At 42.6% G+C, this 16,515-nt stretch overlaps 2 protein-coding genes across 2 annotated transcripts; one reads left to right on the forward strand and one right to left on the reverse strand.

Annotated features, from left to right (window-relative positions):
- Positions 1 to 1,576: 1,576 nt before the first annotated feature.
- Positions 1,577 to 12,795, reverse strand: dnajc7 (DnaJ (Hsp40) homolog, subfamily C, member 7). Its single transcript, XM_030793641.1, has 14 exons — positions 12,722 to 12,795; positions 8,992 to 9,080; positions 8,236 to 8,360; positions 7,200 to 7,313; positions 6,786 to 6,860; positions 6,022 to 6,140; positions 5,507 to 5,660; positions 4,318 to 4,482; positions 3,306 to 3,397; positions 3,059 to 3,132; positions 2,646 to 2,792; positions 2,175 to 2,327; positions 1,818 to 1,880; positions 1,577 to 1,661 (listed from the first exon to the last, which is right to left on the reverse strand). The coding sequence occupies exons 1-14, from the start codon at positions 12,790 to 12,792 to the stop codon at positions 1,624 to 1,626; spliced, it is 1,479 nt and encodes a 492-aa protein (XP_030649501.1). The 5' UTR covers positions 12,793 to 12,795; the 3' UTR covers positions 1,577 to 1,623.
- A 1,024-nt stretch (positions 12,796 to 13,819) lies between these two features.
- nkiras2 (NFKB inhibitor interacting Ras-like 2) lies at positions 13,820 to 16,001 on the forward strand. Its single transcript, XM_030793650.1, has 4 exons — positions 13,820 to 13,873; positions 14,736 to 14,858; positions 15,252 to 15,493; positions 15,752 to 16,001. The coding sequence occupies exons 2-4, from the start codon at positions 14,765 to 14,767 to the stop codon at positions 15,992 to 15,994; spliced, it is 579 nt and encodes a 192-aa protein (XP_030649510.1). The 5' UTR covers positions 13,820 to 13,873; positions 14,736 to 14,764; the 3' UTR covers positions 15,995 to 16,001.
- Positions 16,002 to 16,515: the final 514 nt, after the last annotated feature.

The following is a 16,515-nucleotide window of genomic DNA, read 5'->3' on the forward strand; positions in this document are numbered from 1 at the left end:
GGGTACATCCCAAAAGACATTCAGCCTCTGTAGCTACACTGTTCACGCTGTTCCACTCTGTGAAGACGTGCGCCACATCACTGAGTACGGAAAGCCCTTGGACTCAAAATTATGCCAAGCATGCGTGGCACAGAGAAACCAGATTAACTGGTGGCAAATAGTCCAGCAGCGCCAGTGCTGCGTCACTGACATGATAATCTACTCAGGTAAACACACCGTTCATGCAAAAACAAATTTCCCCAAAAGTTTTGATTCCGGATTAGCCAATTCCTGTGTACCAGAAAAGCGTCCCAAACTTACAGTACACAGCCCACACCAGCCTTGTGAGTTTATAATAAATATACATATCAAAAACGTAAATTTCAAATTAAAATTAAAAAAAAAGAAAGAAAACTGTCATCAACTATCAACACAAAACACTTTACATTCCAGTAAAATGTACAATGCAGCGTAGTGAGAATGGCAACATTGAGTATGAGACCTGCAGAAAGAGGCTTTTTCCATTAGAGGGCGCCAAAGCGCCCTTTCCCAGTTTTTCTGTATGTGCAGTAGTCTAAATGATGCTGTTCTTTAACCCACCCAGTGGGAGAAGTTAACTGACGAGGTGATCGCTTGTCCTTTAATGGTATTGGTGAATGGGAGACTGCATTCACAAAGCATATATATTTTCAGGGGTTTTAAAAACAGCCCGGTAAACTCCGATGATACCTCTTTTGTTTAGGTTTGCCTTAAAATGATTAAATAAATGTACATGGAAAAAAACGAGCAACAGCAGTCTTGCTTTTTCCTCTTTATGAAACGACAAGCATGAGTTGGCATGCTTTGTGAATACACTCAAAAAGCATCATCATGAGGTGGAGGAACTAAGTATAAATCGGGCTTTAAGGCAGACGGGAGCGTGCGTCTGTCGGCCGAAGCCTCGCCCCGGTCAGTTGCCATGGCAACCTCGGTGTGTTTTGACAAAACAACGAGCCCGGGTAACATTTAAGCCCAGCCTGTAATTGGCTCCGTGATAAATAGCGGAGTTTATTTGGACCGAAGACGCGTTAACATCATCGTAATTTAGAAATTGCACCCGTAACGGATGTTCAAATGTTGATACTCCTGAAAACATTAAAAGAACGCTGAGCATGACAGAATAATCTGATATTATTGTCCCCACCCCCTCTCCATCGAAAAAAAATAGTGTTTAACAAAGCCCAGAAAGTCTTAAACAATTTTTTGGACAATTTCGCTCAAGTCCTTGAGCAAACTGAGACAATGTGCGTTGGTTTACGATGCTTTTCCGAAAAAATCATTACAACTGTCGAAGTACTTAACGGTCATGCCCTCGGCGTTCGTCTTCAAGCAAAAGCCTTTTATCAAGTAAATGGCTCGGACTAAGAGCTCAGAGTCCGACGTTTTTGGGCCAGTGGCCTCTCACACTAAAATACAGACGGGGGGTTGAAGGGAGGTGCGCGGGAGGGCGTGGGGGGTGCAGGGTGAATGGGGAGGGTTAGGAGAAGACTTAAGGGGGAAGAACCAGAGGTCAAGTGGGGATACTGCAAACATATTGGAGGGGAGAGAGAGAGAGAGAGAGAGAGAGAGAGAGAGAGAGAGAGAGAGAAAAAAGGGGCAGCCCAGTTAGCCAAACTGGAAAAAGAAATTCCCAGGTCCAGACGCTGTAGGAGACAAAGAAGAGAAACATTAAAAATTGATAAGTTACAATGTCATCTCTCAATTGACAAAAAAAAGCATAAAAAAAAAGTTTCTTTACTTTGCCACTTTCACATTTAACCTTCTTAAAGTTCATAAACGACCTTTAAAACTGATATTACCTTCGAAACTGAATCCCCCTGGCCCCCCAAAGAATGCCTTGAAGATGTTGTTGGCATCGAAATCTGAAAGGCAGTGATGTGTTTAACACAAGTACAACAGCACAGACACAGACAGAAACAAAACAAAAATTCAGCACATAATTGTATTAATTAAACACATTTTGATTACACAAAAACAAACGATATTTCAGTTCAACACAACAATAACAATTAAGCTTAAAAGTTTGACACGGTTTTGTGAAATGCACTGTTACCCGTTCATACACATGTCACAGTGTGTTCAATTACGGTGTGCCTTACATCACCTGTTAACACTGTGTGTGTGTGTGTGTGTGTGTGTGTATGTGTGGTACCAACCTTCCATGTTCATGCCGTCATCATCCAGGTCATGGCCGCTGTCGTAACGGGACTTTTTCTTGGGGTCAGAGAGCACAGTAAAGGCCTCCCCGACCTCCTTAAACTTCTTCTCCTCCTCCTTTTGCACCTCCGCACTTGCTCCACTGTGCCGGTCTGAGAGAGAAAGACAGAGCTCAAAATCACTTCAGCCCCAAAAGGACGACTTAGAAAATCGAAAAAAGGGGAAAAAAAAAATTTTAAGGGTTGAATTTGAAAGGTTTTCCCCTCATAATAGTCGGTCTGCACTGTGTCAGTTGTTGTGGGCAGAACAAAAACTGCAGAAACTGAAAACTGAACAAAACTGAACAAATCTCACTGTAGGATACTTTTGGGCACTTGGATGTTTCTGTTTACATTTCCCCCAGCAAGCATCTAATAACAGACTGTACCACACATGAAGATCCAAATGTGTGTGTGTGTGTGTGTGTGTACCTGGATGGTGCATAAGGGCTCGTTTGCGATAGGCTTTCTTAATTTCTTCCTCTGTGGCGTTTTTGTCCACTCCTAAAACCTTATAGTAATCTTTCCTCTTGCTTTTCTTCAACTCCAACTGGGCAGTCTTTAAGAGGTGCTTGTGTTCTGAGAGAGACAGAGAAAAAGCCACAGAGAGAGAGAGAGAGAATGAATTCTGTATTTTTCCCCCAGTGAAAAACGTAACCACTGACGAGTAGAATGGAGTATCTACTATTTACCAAAGCGGTAAACAGGATCACAGTAGTACCGTTAAATTCATGATTTCCCATAATACACATTCAGAGTTATGAACTCAAAGCTTTTCCTTCGGCAGGGTGAATTTTTCAAACGGTAAAAAACACTTTCATTTCCCCAACGATCCACAGGCTTACCTTTAGTTTTTTCTGTCTGATACACCTTCTCATAGTCTCTCACTGCCTCTTCATACTGCTCTGTGTCCATGTAACTGAGAGGAATGCACAGTTTAGTGAATACACACACACACACACACATACATGCTCCAAACGGTCTCATAATCTCACTTCAGTCCTGAGCCCATTACTTATGGCGTTTCCAAAATATTAAAGGAAAGTGTTCAGTGAGAAATCTTGCGTTATTCACATGCCTGCACACACTTACCACTGTGCTCTCCTCAAGTAGGCCTTGATGTAGGTTTCATCCAGTTTAATGGCCTTAGTGCAGTCTTCTATGGCCTGCTCTAGTTTCTTCAACTAGAGAGAGCGAGATAGAGAGAGAGAGAGAGAGAGAGAGAGAGAGAGAGAGAGAGAGAGAGAGAGAGAGAGAGAGAGAACTGTAATTATGGCAGAGGTCACAGTGGCTCAATTTAAGATTGAGAAACCGGGATAAGGAAACTCTTCTTTTTCAATTCCTGGTTGAGACAGCAAACAGGTATGATACAAAAAGAGGATAAATATAGCAACTGTGTGATGCCCCACGTGATGTGAATGTATATTTCTGATTCCTAGATGAACGAGCTGAAAACTGGCTCTTTTCTTCCTAAGACTTGTATGCCACTGTCTGTCTGTCTGTCTCTCTTTCACACACACACACACACGCACACGCACACGCACACGCACACGCGCACACACACACACACACACACACACACACACACACACTCCTTTCAAGAAAATACAGCTCCCAAAGAGCCAGGGGACAAATCAGTACCATTTTGCAACTTAATGACTTTATGGTTTTTCCAACATTATCGATGGCTATAAAACAGAGAGACCATACAAGCACTCATCCAAAAGTTGGCTGATCCCAGCAAAGTCATCACCTTTACGCTACAATGTCCTCAAAGCAAGAACAATAAGGTTCAACGATTTTAGGGAGAGTCCTGTGGATCAAGAACACCACCATACTTGTTCCAGTCGCACCGCACAACCAAAATGGATAGAGGCGTGTTGTAAATGGGTTGCAGCTGAGCTGAACTGATACAATGTAGTTTATGCGGATATAGAGCCAAAATGGCGTGAAAAGCGTGGTTTCGGGGCTGACGCACAGCCAAAATGACAGAAAAGAATCCCATAAACGCGTAGACGTTGGGCCAAAATGTCAGAAAAAAAAAAGAGAGCGGTTAATGGGTTTCTGTTGGACAAAAATGGCTGAGAGAGGAAACTGTTCTCACCTTTGAGCCCACTGTGGCTCGGTTGCAGTACAGCTTGGCGTTGGTTTTGATGTTGTTTGGGTCAATGGTCAGGGCCTCAGTATAGAGATCATAGGCGTCCTCGTACCTGCCTTCCTTAAACGCCTTATTTCCCTCTTCCTTCTTCGCCTTCAGCGCTTTAGCATTCTGAAGACAGACGGCCAAGTTACCAGAGACGACAAGCTTAAAATCACAGGGTAACGATACGTCCGTAATTTAACCATAATTAATCGCTACTATTCCCCCCAAAAATTGGCCCCTTCACTGAACACAATGCAGCGGTCTTTGGTGGAACGGATTGGTGCGTGAGCCAAGTGCTAGTTTTTTGGGGGTTTTTTGTAACGGTCAGCTAGAAATTTTTCCATAATGTTATGGAAATGCTCCCATAAACATTTTCTGACATTTCTTGCATGTTTGTCCTATTGAAAGTGGGACCACAAATGGTTTTCGGGGTCAATCTTTCACCAAACTCTAGAAAACCAATATAAAACTAGTAATTTGGGAGGAAATAAACTTACAACTTTCTTAAATTGTGACAGTACTGCTGATGGGACTTTTTTTTTTTAAGGAAATAAAAAATGATAGATGATGAACTACAGTAATTGCTACAGGAAAGTTACAATTTCTGGTGAAATGTCCATTGTTTTCGTATGACCTCTGATGTACATTCATTCATTTTGCCTTTTTTGTTTTGTTTTGTTTTTTAAGTTTTCCCACTGACTGAAGCCCCCCCATGTTCCAGTAGCGATCTCCTCTCACCTCCTTGTGCATTACTCAACAGTAAAAATTATTTTAGTATTGTCTTCAAAAATATTGAAAGGCAAAAACATTTCTTTTCGGTTTTTTTTTCTCGGGAGCCCATCTAAAGTCAACTGGGAGCTAGGGGGTCATGTGTCACCAAGGTTACAGTGCATCAGATTTCTCCCACCGACACCATCTGATAAGCTGCATACTAACTAACTAAACCATTACATATCCAGTCAGGTATCCGCAAAATAAATAAAACGAATAACGGTCATCTTATTATTATAGTCCTTCCTCTTGGTATTTCAGATATTTTAGCAATGACCTCAAATGGAACACTTGGCCGAAACGCACAACCTTCACATTATGCAAATCAGTCAGTCACGTGACCGCTTAAAACCAACTCTAATTGGCCGTGCTGACTCACTCTGCACGCGAGGCGGGCCTTCTCGTGGTCGGGCGCCATGCGCAGTGCCTGGATGAAAAACTGAACAGCTTTATCAATGCAGTCCTCATAATAGAGACACAATCCGCGCACGTACAGGGCGTCGCTATTGGTGGAGTCCATCCGCAAGATGTCACTGAGACGCAGAGAAAAGGAGGGAAGGAGAGTGTGGCAAAGGTGAAAAAAGAGAGAAACAACAGCGACACAGTTATGCTATCAGTGCGCTAAACGGGATAGACGAGAAGGAACGAAGGACATAGACTTTTTTTTTTTTCTTCTCAGTTTGACAACTGGTTTTTTTCAGCAAAACAAAGAACTTCACTCAGACCATGACTTATACGACACTGGCAGGTTTTGAGGAGAAATTACTGCCGTTTTCCACAATGCTGAACTATCTGTTTGCTATGTACTGACATGTGTTTTGTTTGTTTGTTTGTTTGTTTCGCTTGATACCCCTCTGAGGGATATAATTCCCCGATATGCATCGGTGTGGTTACCTAGCAACAGACTGAGCTTCTGGGTAGCGCCCAAGCAGTGCCAGGCACTCCGCCTTTAGGATCTTAAACCTGTGACACGCCGAGGCCGATTCTAACGCCCGATCCATACAGAACACCACCTACAGACAGAGAGGGAGAGAGGGGAAAAAAAACAGAGAAAGCGAAAGACAAAAGGTTATCACAACCAAAAGGAGCCATATACCTAACGGAGATATGCAAAAAAAAAAAAAAAAAAAATATGAAAATGTTCTTTCTAATAATAGTCTGTCCAGAATATGCAAACCGTTAAAGACTGAGGGTTAGCCTCTGAATATTTATATCTCACTCTCTTGTCCACAGTGTTGGTGAAGCGACTTTGAAGGCATAGCTTTGCAAGCTACCAATTACCTCACACTGGAAGAAGTTGAACTACAGCAAAACTACCCTAGGGACTATTTCGGTTAACTAAAGCTACTTAGAAAATGTAGTCTAGACTACTTTGTGAAAAAAAAGATCAAATTGACAATGTACATGTGATACGAAATTATAACAAAATATTATAACAAAAAAAAGTCACGTGCCAGGAAAAAATGCCACTCAGTTGAGTTTATTGCAAAAAGTAATTTAACTACTTGAATCACTATGCAAACATGAATGTAGTTGAACTACCAGCAAGCTACTGCATAATGTAGTTACACTAGTAGTTTAATTACAGGTAGTTCACCACTCCCAAACACTGCTTGTCTATGCCCACTGCAGTAAACTGTGTGAATCCCTGAACTCACCATTCTGAAGTCTCGTTTCTCAAAGCCTATCTCTGCCATACGCTCGTACTCGAGGATAGACTCTGCGTTCTTCAGCTGAAACACCAAACACACACACACACACACACACACACACATAACTTTAAAAGTGCTGACATACATTTTTTAAAAAAAACACAAACTTTTTAAATGTATATATAGAAGCTACATAAAACCAGTTCAATGGCACACAGTAGAACAGCTGTTCAGAAGTCTAAAATAAAACATTCTATTGGCTTAAGCTAAATTTGTTTGAGATTCAGGAAGTATGTCACGTCAGCTACTGCACAGAATGGTTTCTGTGAACTTTGCTCTGATAGTCTAAAGTGTCATTGTAGCTTACTTCAATTGGCATTGTGTTTATAATGCTATCTGGTCTGATTAAGTGCTACTCACCTCCTGTTGTGCCTGGCTATTATCAGGCTCCAACTCCAGAACCTTCTGGAAACAGCGGCTGGCAGCCATGGCGTTGCCAAGCGACAGGTGACACTTGCCCTCCCGCAAGTGACCCTGCGGGTCACAAGAGTGAGTGTGAGACTGACGCATGCACGCACACGCACACACACACATGCACGCACACGCACACACACACACACGCGCACACGCACACACACACCACACTCTATTCAAACATTACTTAAGCTTTTCCGTGATATCATCTCTGACATCATAACTAAAACAGTGACTCAGCGAATGAGCGAAGTATGAAATCAGGAAGGACATTAACCACCTACTAAGAATGTGTTCCAGCATTGTGTGTGTGTGTGTGTGCATGTGCGTTTTACTTTCCTTATCCATGCATGAGCAACTGGCGTGTCTCTCCTTGGTAATTTAGCACACGTGAGTAATGCACACTGAGTGATGGCCAGACACGCCCACAGACACGCCCACAGACCCACCTCTGGGTCTCTACCTGGACTGACTGTTTCAGTTTCATTCCCCTGACTCTCCTGCCAGATCTCTGTATTTATTTAGTTGTTTATTTAGTTATTTATTTTCCTTTTTAAATCACTCTCTGTGACTTGCGGCACACACACACACGCTTTTTGACCTAATTTCTTTTCCCTCTGAATAATTTCTGTGGTACTGAACTGACACACTTTCTTTGCAAAGTATGTAACAACTATTTTCACGGGATTTCAACTAATTTAATTTGTAAGTATTGTAAGTAAATATCGCCCAGAGGAAATAAAAGATTGTTTTATTAAAAAGACCGTCTACTAATATCCTTTGTACTGACAGATATTTTATACATGATAAAATGTGCTGGCATGACCTATAACCTAATTATACAAATAAATAAAATTAAAAAGCCTCTTGTGGGGTGGAGCCAGACATGTTTATAAGTAGTTTTTCCCCTCTTTTGTCATTTTTTGTGATTTTCTGTCTCTTTCAGAATTCACTCGTGACACACTTGTCCTTGACCTCTGACCTTCATGAAGGTGTCGTCCAGCCGCACGGCCTGCTGGGCGTCCTCCAGCGCCTCCCTGTAGCGACTCAGCATCATTAGCGTGGCGGCACGGTTACCGTAGTAACTGGCGTTCTTCGGGCACATGTCTATGACGGGACACAAACACACACAATTATGCGTTAAAATAGCTCAAAATTAACCACAAGGGAACACCCAAGGACAAAACACGTTTCTAGGAAGAATCTATGTCAGTTCCAAGAAAAGATCTCCATCTGAGGACATTTTTCCCCCCGTCACTGAGAGAAGAGAAAAATGGTGAAACACACACTTAAAGCAAGTTCAAAGGAAACAAACGAACAAAATGAATTGAAATGGAATAAGATATGGTGACACTCATTCTAAACCTTGTCACGTTAAAAAAAAAAAGAACAAAGCAGTGTGATGGTGGGGTTAACATGTGTGTAAACATGTAGAGACAGCATGTTGTCTTTCCTGAGTAAGAGCATCGTGTCAATGACCGTGTGTTTGTGTGTGTGCGTGTGTTTTATCTCTGGGACCATGCGCCCATCCACCAGAAATAGATAAAGGTCTCCTTCTCACATTGCTGTACATTTTGACTCACATACAGATACAGACACTGATGGTAAGCCTCTTCCTCACACACACATACACACACACACACACACACACAGAGAACAGAATGACAGAATAGAGATATATATATAGAGAGAGACACAGAGAAAGAGAGAGTTGACAGACAGATATAAGGAGTCTTACCTATGGCCTTGGTGTAATAATTGAAGGCCTCTGTGTAATCCTTCTTGATGTAATAGGCATTACCTTGCTCTTTAAAGCCTTCTGCCTCCCTGTGAGTCCACAACATTCACAATAACGAAGGAGGGGAAAAAAAAAAAAAGAACAATGAATATCAGAGGCAGAGTTTTTTTTTTTTAAACATTCCCAAAAGAGTTAAACAGAGAGACAGTGATGGGAACATCCTGCCACCAAAGCCATCTCTGTTATTCTTTCAAACCCACGTTTCTCTGAGAAATAAGAAACAAAGCCCGAGATTAAGACGCATGCCCACACAAGCAGCAGGTTGGTGAAATCTGGAGGAGGACAAAAGAAAAACCATGTCTGAGATCCAGTTTGAATTCACAGCACAGTTTGTGTTCAACACAGCAGACAGTCAGTCCGCCGGTGATCCTACCGGCGTGAGCCGGTCCTGTTAGAATATGCTAAAGGCAGAGGGAACCAATAACTGTTTATCATAGAAGTTTTGTGTAGGAGGTAAAGCTGTTAAGCACTTCATGGTGAAGCTGTGTGACTTTATATTAGGAAAGAAGAACTGCCAGTAGATTCTCTAAGGCCTTTAGTGAAATCTTTACTGGAATGTGGTCCGTACGGATGCACATGCTAATGTTCTCTGCAGAGGGGGACAAGTTTAAAAAAAAAAAAAGACTGAAGACATCCTATGGGCTAAAACGAGGCACTTGACCAAACCAAATGCAACATGGGAACGTGAATTTCCATTTCTCAAGCGACGCTCTCTTTGTTTTGTGTGTGTGTGTGTGTGTGTGTGCGTGCGCGCGTATGTGTGTATGTGTGTGTGAAGCCGTTAGGAGGAGGGGCGCTGCGACCACCCAGCCTGCTAACGTCTAAACATAGAAAACACTGCACTGGCAGCAAAATCTTGCTTTCAGCCAATCAGAGACCAGAGGCAGAAGCTTGCCAAATCAGAGTGGCGCTTCTGCGGGCAGCGCTGGCTTCACAGATGTGCAGAGGTGGTCAGCTGAGAGAGAGAATGGCATTGTGGGATACGACCTAGGACAGAGACACGTTCCAGAAGGGGGGCAGGAAGCTGTGGTGGGTTTTTTTTGGGAACCCCACCTCCTCAAATTAGCACTACCACTCCCCGCCACGCAAAAGCTGAAACCCATAAAGGATGTTATTTTATAATATGGAGTCCAGCGACAGAATGGTAGGTTACGTTTCCACAATAGAAGTCTCGGTGACCGACATGAAGAACAAACACTAACTTGTATTAAGCTGAGAACTGAAGAAGATAAATATACCATAAAAGGGATGGAAAGAACGACTTCCATAGTGAGTCCACTCAGTGTGGCTCAACCCCTAAGATGGACGTTTGAACTTCTGAGAAGGAACAGACAAATTCTGAATGCGCTGAACATTCATAGAGTAACAACAGCCCGTATTTACACATATGTACAGAGACACTGAGAACTGTTTATGCTACGGCTGTGTACAGCCGTGGCATATGACTCCGAGTGGCATCTGCTACTGGTGAATTACCTTTGGTCATTGTTTGGCTCATTCCCAACTGAGCTCAAGTCATTTCCTTTGGGGCAGATCTGGTAGATTCAGCGTTACAACAAAAACATTTCACTGACCCTCAGATCGGTACGAAGGGGTGTCTACTGTACCGCTTTAAACACGTTAAATCACACGAATCTGCCCCAAGGCCCCGAAAGAAGGAGCAAAGGCGCTTCACTGCAGTGGCCCGCATTCACGCCACACGAAATGAACCGCTTTCCACAACTCTTCCATACCCCTTAGTTTTTTCTCTTTGGGCTCCCCCCCCCCCCCCAGCTGGAGGTACCTCGACGTTAACGGACGTCGGCAGATGCTTGCATAGGTCATAACAACCGCAACTGGAGTGGCCGGTGTCCAGTTTCACCGCTTTGACTGCCACGTTATGTTCAAGCGTGCTATTCCATTGTGCTTTAAGCAGAGAAAGGATAGTTCACTAATTCTAGTAAGGTAGGTTCTGTAGGCCAACAGCTCTGCTATTGTCCAAACTCAAGCCTACTGTGGCTTGTTGAGAAACCAACAAAATTCCACGGTATATTTTTGTCTCCGTGCAGTTTAAGGTAGTATATTTCAATCAATATACCTTTAAATGTCACGAGGATATTGTGGTCACTTATCTAACATAAATTATACATAAACTGTTCACACAAGATATTACTGTACAGGCGGTCATAGAGGTTCATCAAGACGAGAGATGGAAGTCGTTACACCATCATTGTATAAGTAAATAATACAATGAATGTCATTGTACAAGGTACACGTTGGCAAAAGTACCGAAGTAGAAAAAATATGAAACTGTCAAGCCATACGAAAGTCAGTACAGGTTTCAGAATGCCTTCCAGGTGACGGCAAAGGCGCGTGAGCATGCGCGCTACAGTGAGTGAACATCCTGTACTGTTGAACCATTCTCAGGCTTAAAATACGATCTATTCTGCAAAATAGCAGAGAAAGCAAGGAGAGAAAATCAAATTCTTGTACTTTATCTACCGATTAAGTACACTGGCATTCGCAACCAGATTTAGGTTTCGATTTGATATTGACTGGTCGCTCGCGCTTATTTAACTCCACAGAATCGCTACGGGGGAAACCTATGTCCCGATGGTATCGGTCACTTCCTCGTGAGCAAAATCTGATTCTGGACAGCTACTTTTAACGAGTGTCATCGGTTCATGTCATGTGGCCAAGCAGCAGCGTTTTGTAAGCTCGACGTTTAAAGATCCCGCTTAACAGAAAGTTCTCGAAGTTACACTCTCCTCAGAACTCTTAGAACATTCTAGTGATGTATCTCTTCTCCGTGATTATGGAAGTAGTCTGCCTGCTGTTGATTCATCCTCACACCTACCGTTCATTTCCACTATAGTTTTACCGCTGTGATTACAACATTTTATGGCATAATGATCAGTGGCAACACAGTCGCAGAAACAGTTAAAGAAAGCGAAAAAACTATGGTTGCCGCTGAGCGGATTTAAGGTAGCCTACTGTTAACAAACCGACTGACCGAAATTGTTTTTTAGTTTAAAAGGCGGATGTGGGTTGACTATTTGGGGAAATGCAAAGTGTCGCGGCGCATCGTGCCTTTGATTGGTAGCCTAATCACTGAGCACGCAGGGCAAATGACAGGACATCAGCCGCACAGCTGTGACATGTGTACAGCCCATTGAATAACAGCGAGGAAGCTACAATGTACCACTCAAATGACCTGACACTCTGAACCATAAAAACACAATTAAAGGTTACAGTGTAATCTGGCCGCAGACAGGCCGACTAAAAAGCCACGTGAAACCCCTGCTAAATTTGTCAAGAATATCTACAGTCATACAAGAGAAGGCACATTGTATTGTCTCACGACACTAATGTCACATTCATAGGATTGCTTAACAATGTTCTCCGTGAGTTATGGCAGCAAAAGAGTCTGTGACATCTGGCATAATCACTTGATATTCCATTGATTAAAATATTTTTAATAACCACAACCTATTACTGAATCTTTTTATCCTGATATAAGAATCTACCCCGCAAGGTAGGCCAGCGTCACCCCAGTGTTGTCAGGGTTTGCGTCAAGATTAAATTTAGGACAACGTTATGATATATTTCTCCAATTTTCTAGCTCCGGATGGTGGAAATAGATTCTTTTACAGATACGCAACCGGATCAATCAATTCGCTTTAATGATTACCTTTCCAGTTCCTCGTCGCTGAGCAATTCCATCTCCGGGTCCGCGGCCGCATCGCAGTCAACAGTCGCCATTTTGCTGTCGGGGGGCGGGGAAAGGTGATGGACATGTGCGTATTTTCATACAGGTCTACGCCCCGCCTCCCAGAGGACTGCCAAAACACACATTCATAATGACGTATGGATACGAGATCAATTTTAGACAGCTTCTGCTTTAACTGAAGAATTGTGGCCACGCCTTTTTTCATCGCATGACGTCACTTCACCGAGGGAACAAATTATGCTGACACTCTGCTTTCCCCATCGCAATATTTCTTTTCTGGGACAAGCCGTGTATTTTTTTTTTACTGAATGAGTAAGATGTGACTTGAGTGGCAGATTTGAACTGATCTGAGATTCAGGGAAGGTAAAGATTCCTGAGACTGAGGAAGATGAAGAGGAGGAGGAGGGCGTGGAGGTAGAGAGGTAGGGAACGGTGTCAGGTGGGTAAGGTGAAAAAAGAAGGCAGAAAACAGACAGGTAAAGAGATGAGGAGGTACGCAGATGTACGGAATTCTCTTTACGGTTCAGTAATGGCTAGCTTTAACACACCAGCTGTTTATGTTCCTCCGACTGGTACTGGTTTTACTAACAGCATCGCATTGATATCATTAAGATGTGTCTGGTCATCTTTACTCCTCAAAAACTGCTAAATATTTGATCGTTGTTAACTCAGGGGTGAATGTAGATTCTACTATCATAACAGCAGTTACTAAGACTTGCAAAGTTACTTCTAAAGTCATTTCTTTTTGGGGTTAAATGTCGTTACATTTTATATACATTTTATATTTTATTTATATATTTAGTATTTTAAATTAGTTTAGTTTGTTCTCTTCTATTTTCTAATTGCTGTTTGTTGTGTGTGAATGCACCATCAGGATTGCTACTCAATTTCGTTGTACTCTGTGCAATGGTAATGAAGGAATCTCATATTTTCTCTATCTCATCTTAAATCATTGTATTACGTATGTCTATTGACAAAGCATAGGTTCAGATTCTAGTCGTTCTCACCTCCGGAAGACAGAGGGCGCTGTAACCTTTTTTATTTTAACTCTTCTTCACGTGAGTGCAGGGTCGTTGACAGTCTGCTCTGAATTGTAAACAGGAAAACACCTTGGTGAGTCTAACCTGAAAATGTGTAAATATATTTTAATTTCTTATCTTTCTTATCTGAGTTATATCTATTCCACAGACTAGATACTCTTTCAGAACAGGCATTAACATGCCGCTGGCGCCGCTGATTCTACACCATCAGTGTGTTTTCTGAACACTGAGCTGAGTAGTTTAAAACTAGCAAAATATCTAACGAAATAGCAGTTTCAGTATGGAATATCACTTCATTGTTAGGATCTTTCTCTATTGTATAAATGGCTTGTTTTCTGGACACGAAGTGTGGGTTTTTGTAAGTAATGCTGTCTCGAGAAATTAAGATTAATCTCACAGAGTAATCAAGAAGCTAACTTGCTAAATGTACAGATGAATTTACATAGCGATAGAAGGCGTGACCGCCACACGGTACTAAGATGCTATCGTTACACCGGTCATGAGACGGCTCATTTCCGTCTATAATACGAGAGGTTTATTCGGCGCTGTCATTTTTCGCTTCTTCTTAAGACCTTTTCTGCAACATATCAGTAATTCTTCGCCAGAAAACAAAAACACGTTTCTCAGTAAACGATTTCCAACGTTTTAAGATCACAAAACATGTTTCGGATCGGGTGAAAATCATAGACCTGGAGGTTCAAGAATAACATTTGTAATATCGACGTAATTACAACATCTCTCTTGTAATCTTTCCTATAATTTCTGTGGTCAAAATTCTCACGAGGAAACATTTTCCATTGTATTAGTTCTTTTGCAGGTCAACCCGTAGAGATCCTCAACACCGAACAGCTGTTCATTCGCTGTCTATGCATTCTTTGTTTAGTGACGTTGCCAAAGACCTCGGGTCTCAATCAGTTTGTTACTCTTTGTTTCAGTGTGAACATTGCGTAGCCCGTGAGGAAACATGGGCAAAAGCTGTAAGGTTGTGGTTTGTGGACTCGCATCTGTTGGCAAGACTGCTGTTCTGGAGCAACTACTGTATGCCAATCATGTACCAGGTTAGACACCGCACCACAGTGCATAGCACCAGTTCATTACATTTTTTTACCTACCCAGAGGTAGCAAGAAAGTTTTAAATACTGACTTTGTCACAAAAGAACTTGTGCAGTTTGTGAGGGTCGTAACTGTTTAGTTGATGCGCGTATCCTTAAAAATGGTTGGATATCTCTGGGACGAGAGGCAGAAAGTGCCAGAATAATGTGACACAGAGGTATTATCATGGTTATTGAGTTATAATGATGGTGTTTTAGTTTTATCTTTAGTAACACATTAGTTAAGTTTCAAAATATCTTACGATGTACACACTCCTGGATAGAACTCGCAATGATGTTCAGCATATCAAATACACACACGTCGAACGAAGAATTCTTTTTTTTTTTTCACTTGGACAGGTTCAGAGCCGATGGAAACCCTGGAGGACATTTACATAGGCTCCATCGAGACGGACCGCGGCACCCGCGAGCAGGTCCGGTTCTACGACACGCGTGGGCTCCGCGACGGCCTGGAGTTTCCTCGTCACTACTACACCTTCGCCGACGGCTTCGTCCTGGTCTACAGCATCGAGAGCAAAGAGTCCTTCAAACGCATGGAGACACTGAAGAAGGAGATCGACCGTTACCGCGACAAGAAAGAGGTGCGTGTTAGACGAACGTTCATTTAACCGCCGGAACTCTGCGCGCGAACCGTCTAACGTTCCGGGGGTGTTTAAGTTTTGCGTGCGCGTGTCTGTACCTTTTTTATAATTTTCGGACCGAGCATGTTTTGCGCGTAGATGCGTGATTACGCCAACCTTAAATGAAGATTGATGTTTTCCATAACGAACTGAGGTTGCGGTTGAGGGTTTTACACTTTGCTTGAGGCGAAGTGACGGACTCTCTTTCTCGTGTTCCAGGTGACCATCGTTGTGCTGGGGAACAAGCTGGACCTTCACGAGCAGAGGAGAGTGGACTCGGAGATGGCCCAGAACTGGGCGCGGCAGGAGAAGGTCAAACTGTGGGAGGTTTCCGTGGGCGACCGGCGGACTCTTATTGAGCCGTTCGTGTACCTGGCCAGCAAAATGACCCAACCACAAAGCAAATCAACATTTCCCCTCAGCCGGAACAAGAACAAGGGTAGCGGCTCACTGGATAGCTAGAGAGACAGGGAGAGAGGGAGGGAAGGAGGGAGGTGAGAAAGAAATACATGTGATAGAGAGAGAGAGAAAGTGAGAGAGGGGGGATGAGATAAAAGAGAAAAAAAGAGAGGAATTTACTGAAAAATGATTGAAGTAGAGAGAAAACTGAAGGGAGTCAGACAGGGCAAAAGGGATTAAACAGAAGAAGGAGAGGAGCGATTACAGAATGTATCCAAAACGAGTCAGGAAGCAGCTCTTTGTGCTTGCACTTTTTTTTTCTCTTTTTTTTTTTTTCGGCCGATGAGGATAAAGTTCACTGTTACTTTGCAATCGACTGACTGACGTCTGTTTTCAATTTATTGCCTTCAATCATGGTATCACATTTCTGTCGTGCCAGTATCAGCCGTGTGAACTGAGACACAATACGTGACATTTTGCACTTATGAAGAATCACAGTTGCCATGAAATACATTCATAACACACACACACACACACACACACATACGTTTAGCCAACAGATACTTTGCACATACAGATGTCTG

The sequence above is a fragment of the Chanos chanos genome, chromosome 16 (assembly GCF_902362185.1).
Source record: "Chanos chanos chromosome 16, fChaCha1.1, whole genome shotgun sequence".
NCBI lineage: Eukaryota > Metazoa > Chordata > Actinopteri > Gonorynchiformes > Chanidae > Chanos > Chanos chanos.

What these genes read in the sequence shown, in the direction of transcription:
- dnajc7 (XM_030793641.1), bottom strand. Translation starts at nt 12,792, where the DNA reads ATGGCGACTGTTGACTGCGATGCGGCCGCGGACCCGGAGATGGAATTG. An exon ending in TTATTACACCAAGGCCATAG is followed by an intron (nt 8,361 to 8,991) that starts GTAAGACTCCTT and finishes GTCCCGTCATAG; the next exon opens with ACATGTGCCCGAAGAACGCC. An exon ending in ATAGCCAGGCACAACAGGAG is followed by an intron (nt 6,861 to 7,199) that starts GTGAGTAGCACT and finishes TTGGTGTTTCAG; the next exon opens with CTGAAGAACGCAGAGTCTAT.
- nkiras2 (XM_030793650.1), top strand. Translation starts at nt 14,765, where the DNA reads ATGGGCAAAAGCTGTAAGGTTGTGGTTTGTGGACTCGCATCTGTTGGC. An exon ending in GTATGCCAATCATGTACCAG is followed by an intron (nt 14,859 to 15,251) that starts GTTAGACACCGC and finishes TCACTTGGACAG; the next exon opens with GTTCAGAGCCGATGGAAACC. An exon ending in GTTACCGCGACAAGAAAGAG is followed by an intron (nt 15,494 to 15,751) that starts GTGCGTGTTAGA and finishes CTCGTGTTCCAG; the next exon opens with GTGACCATCGTTGTGCTGGG.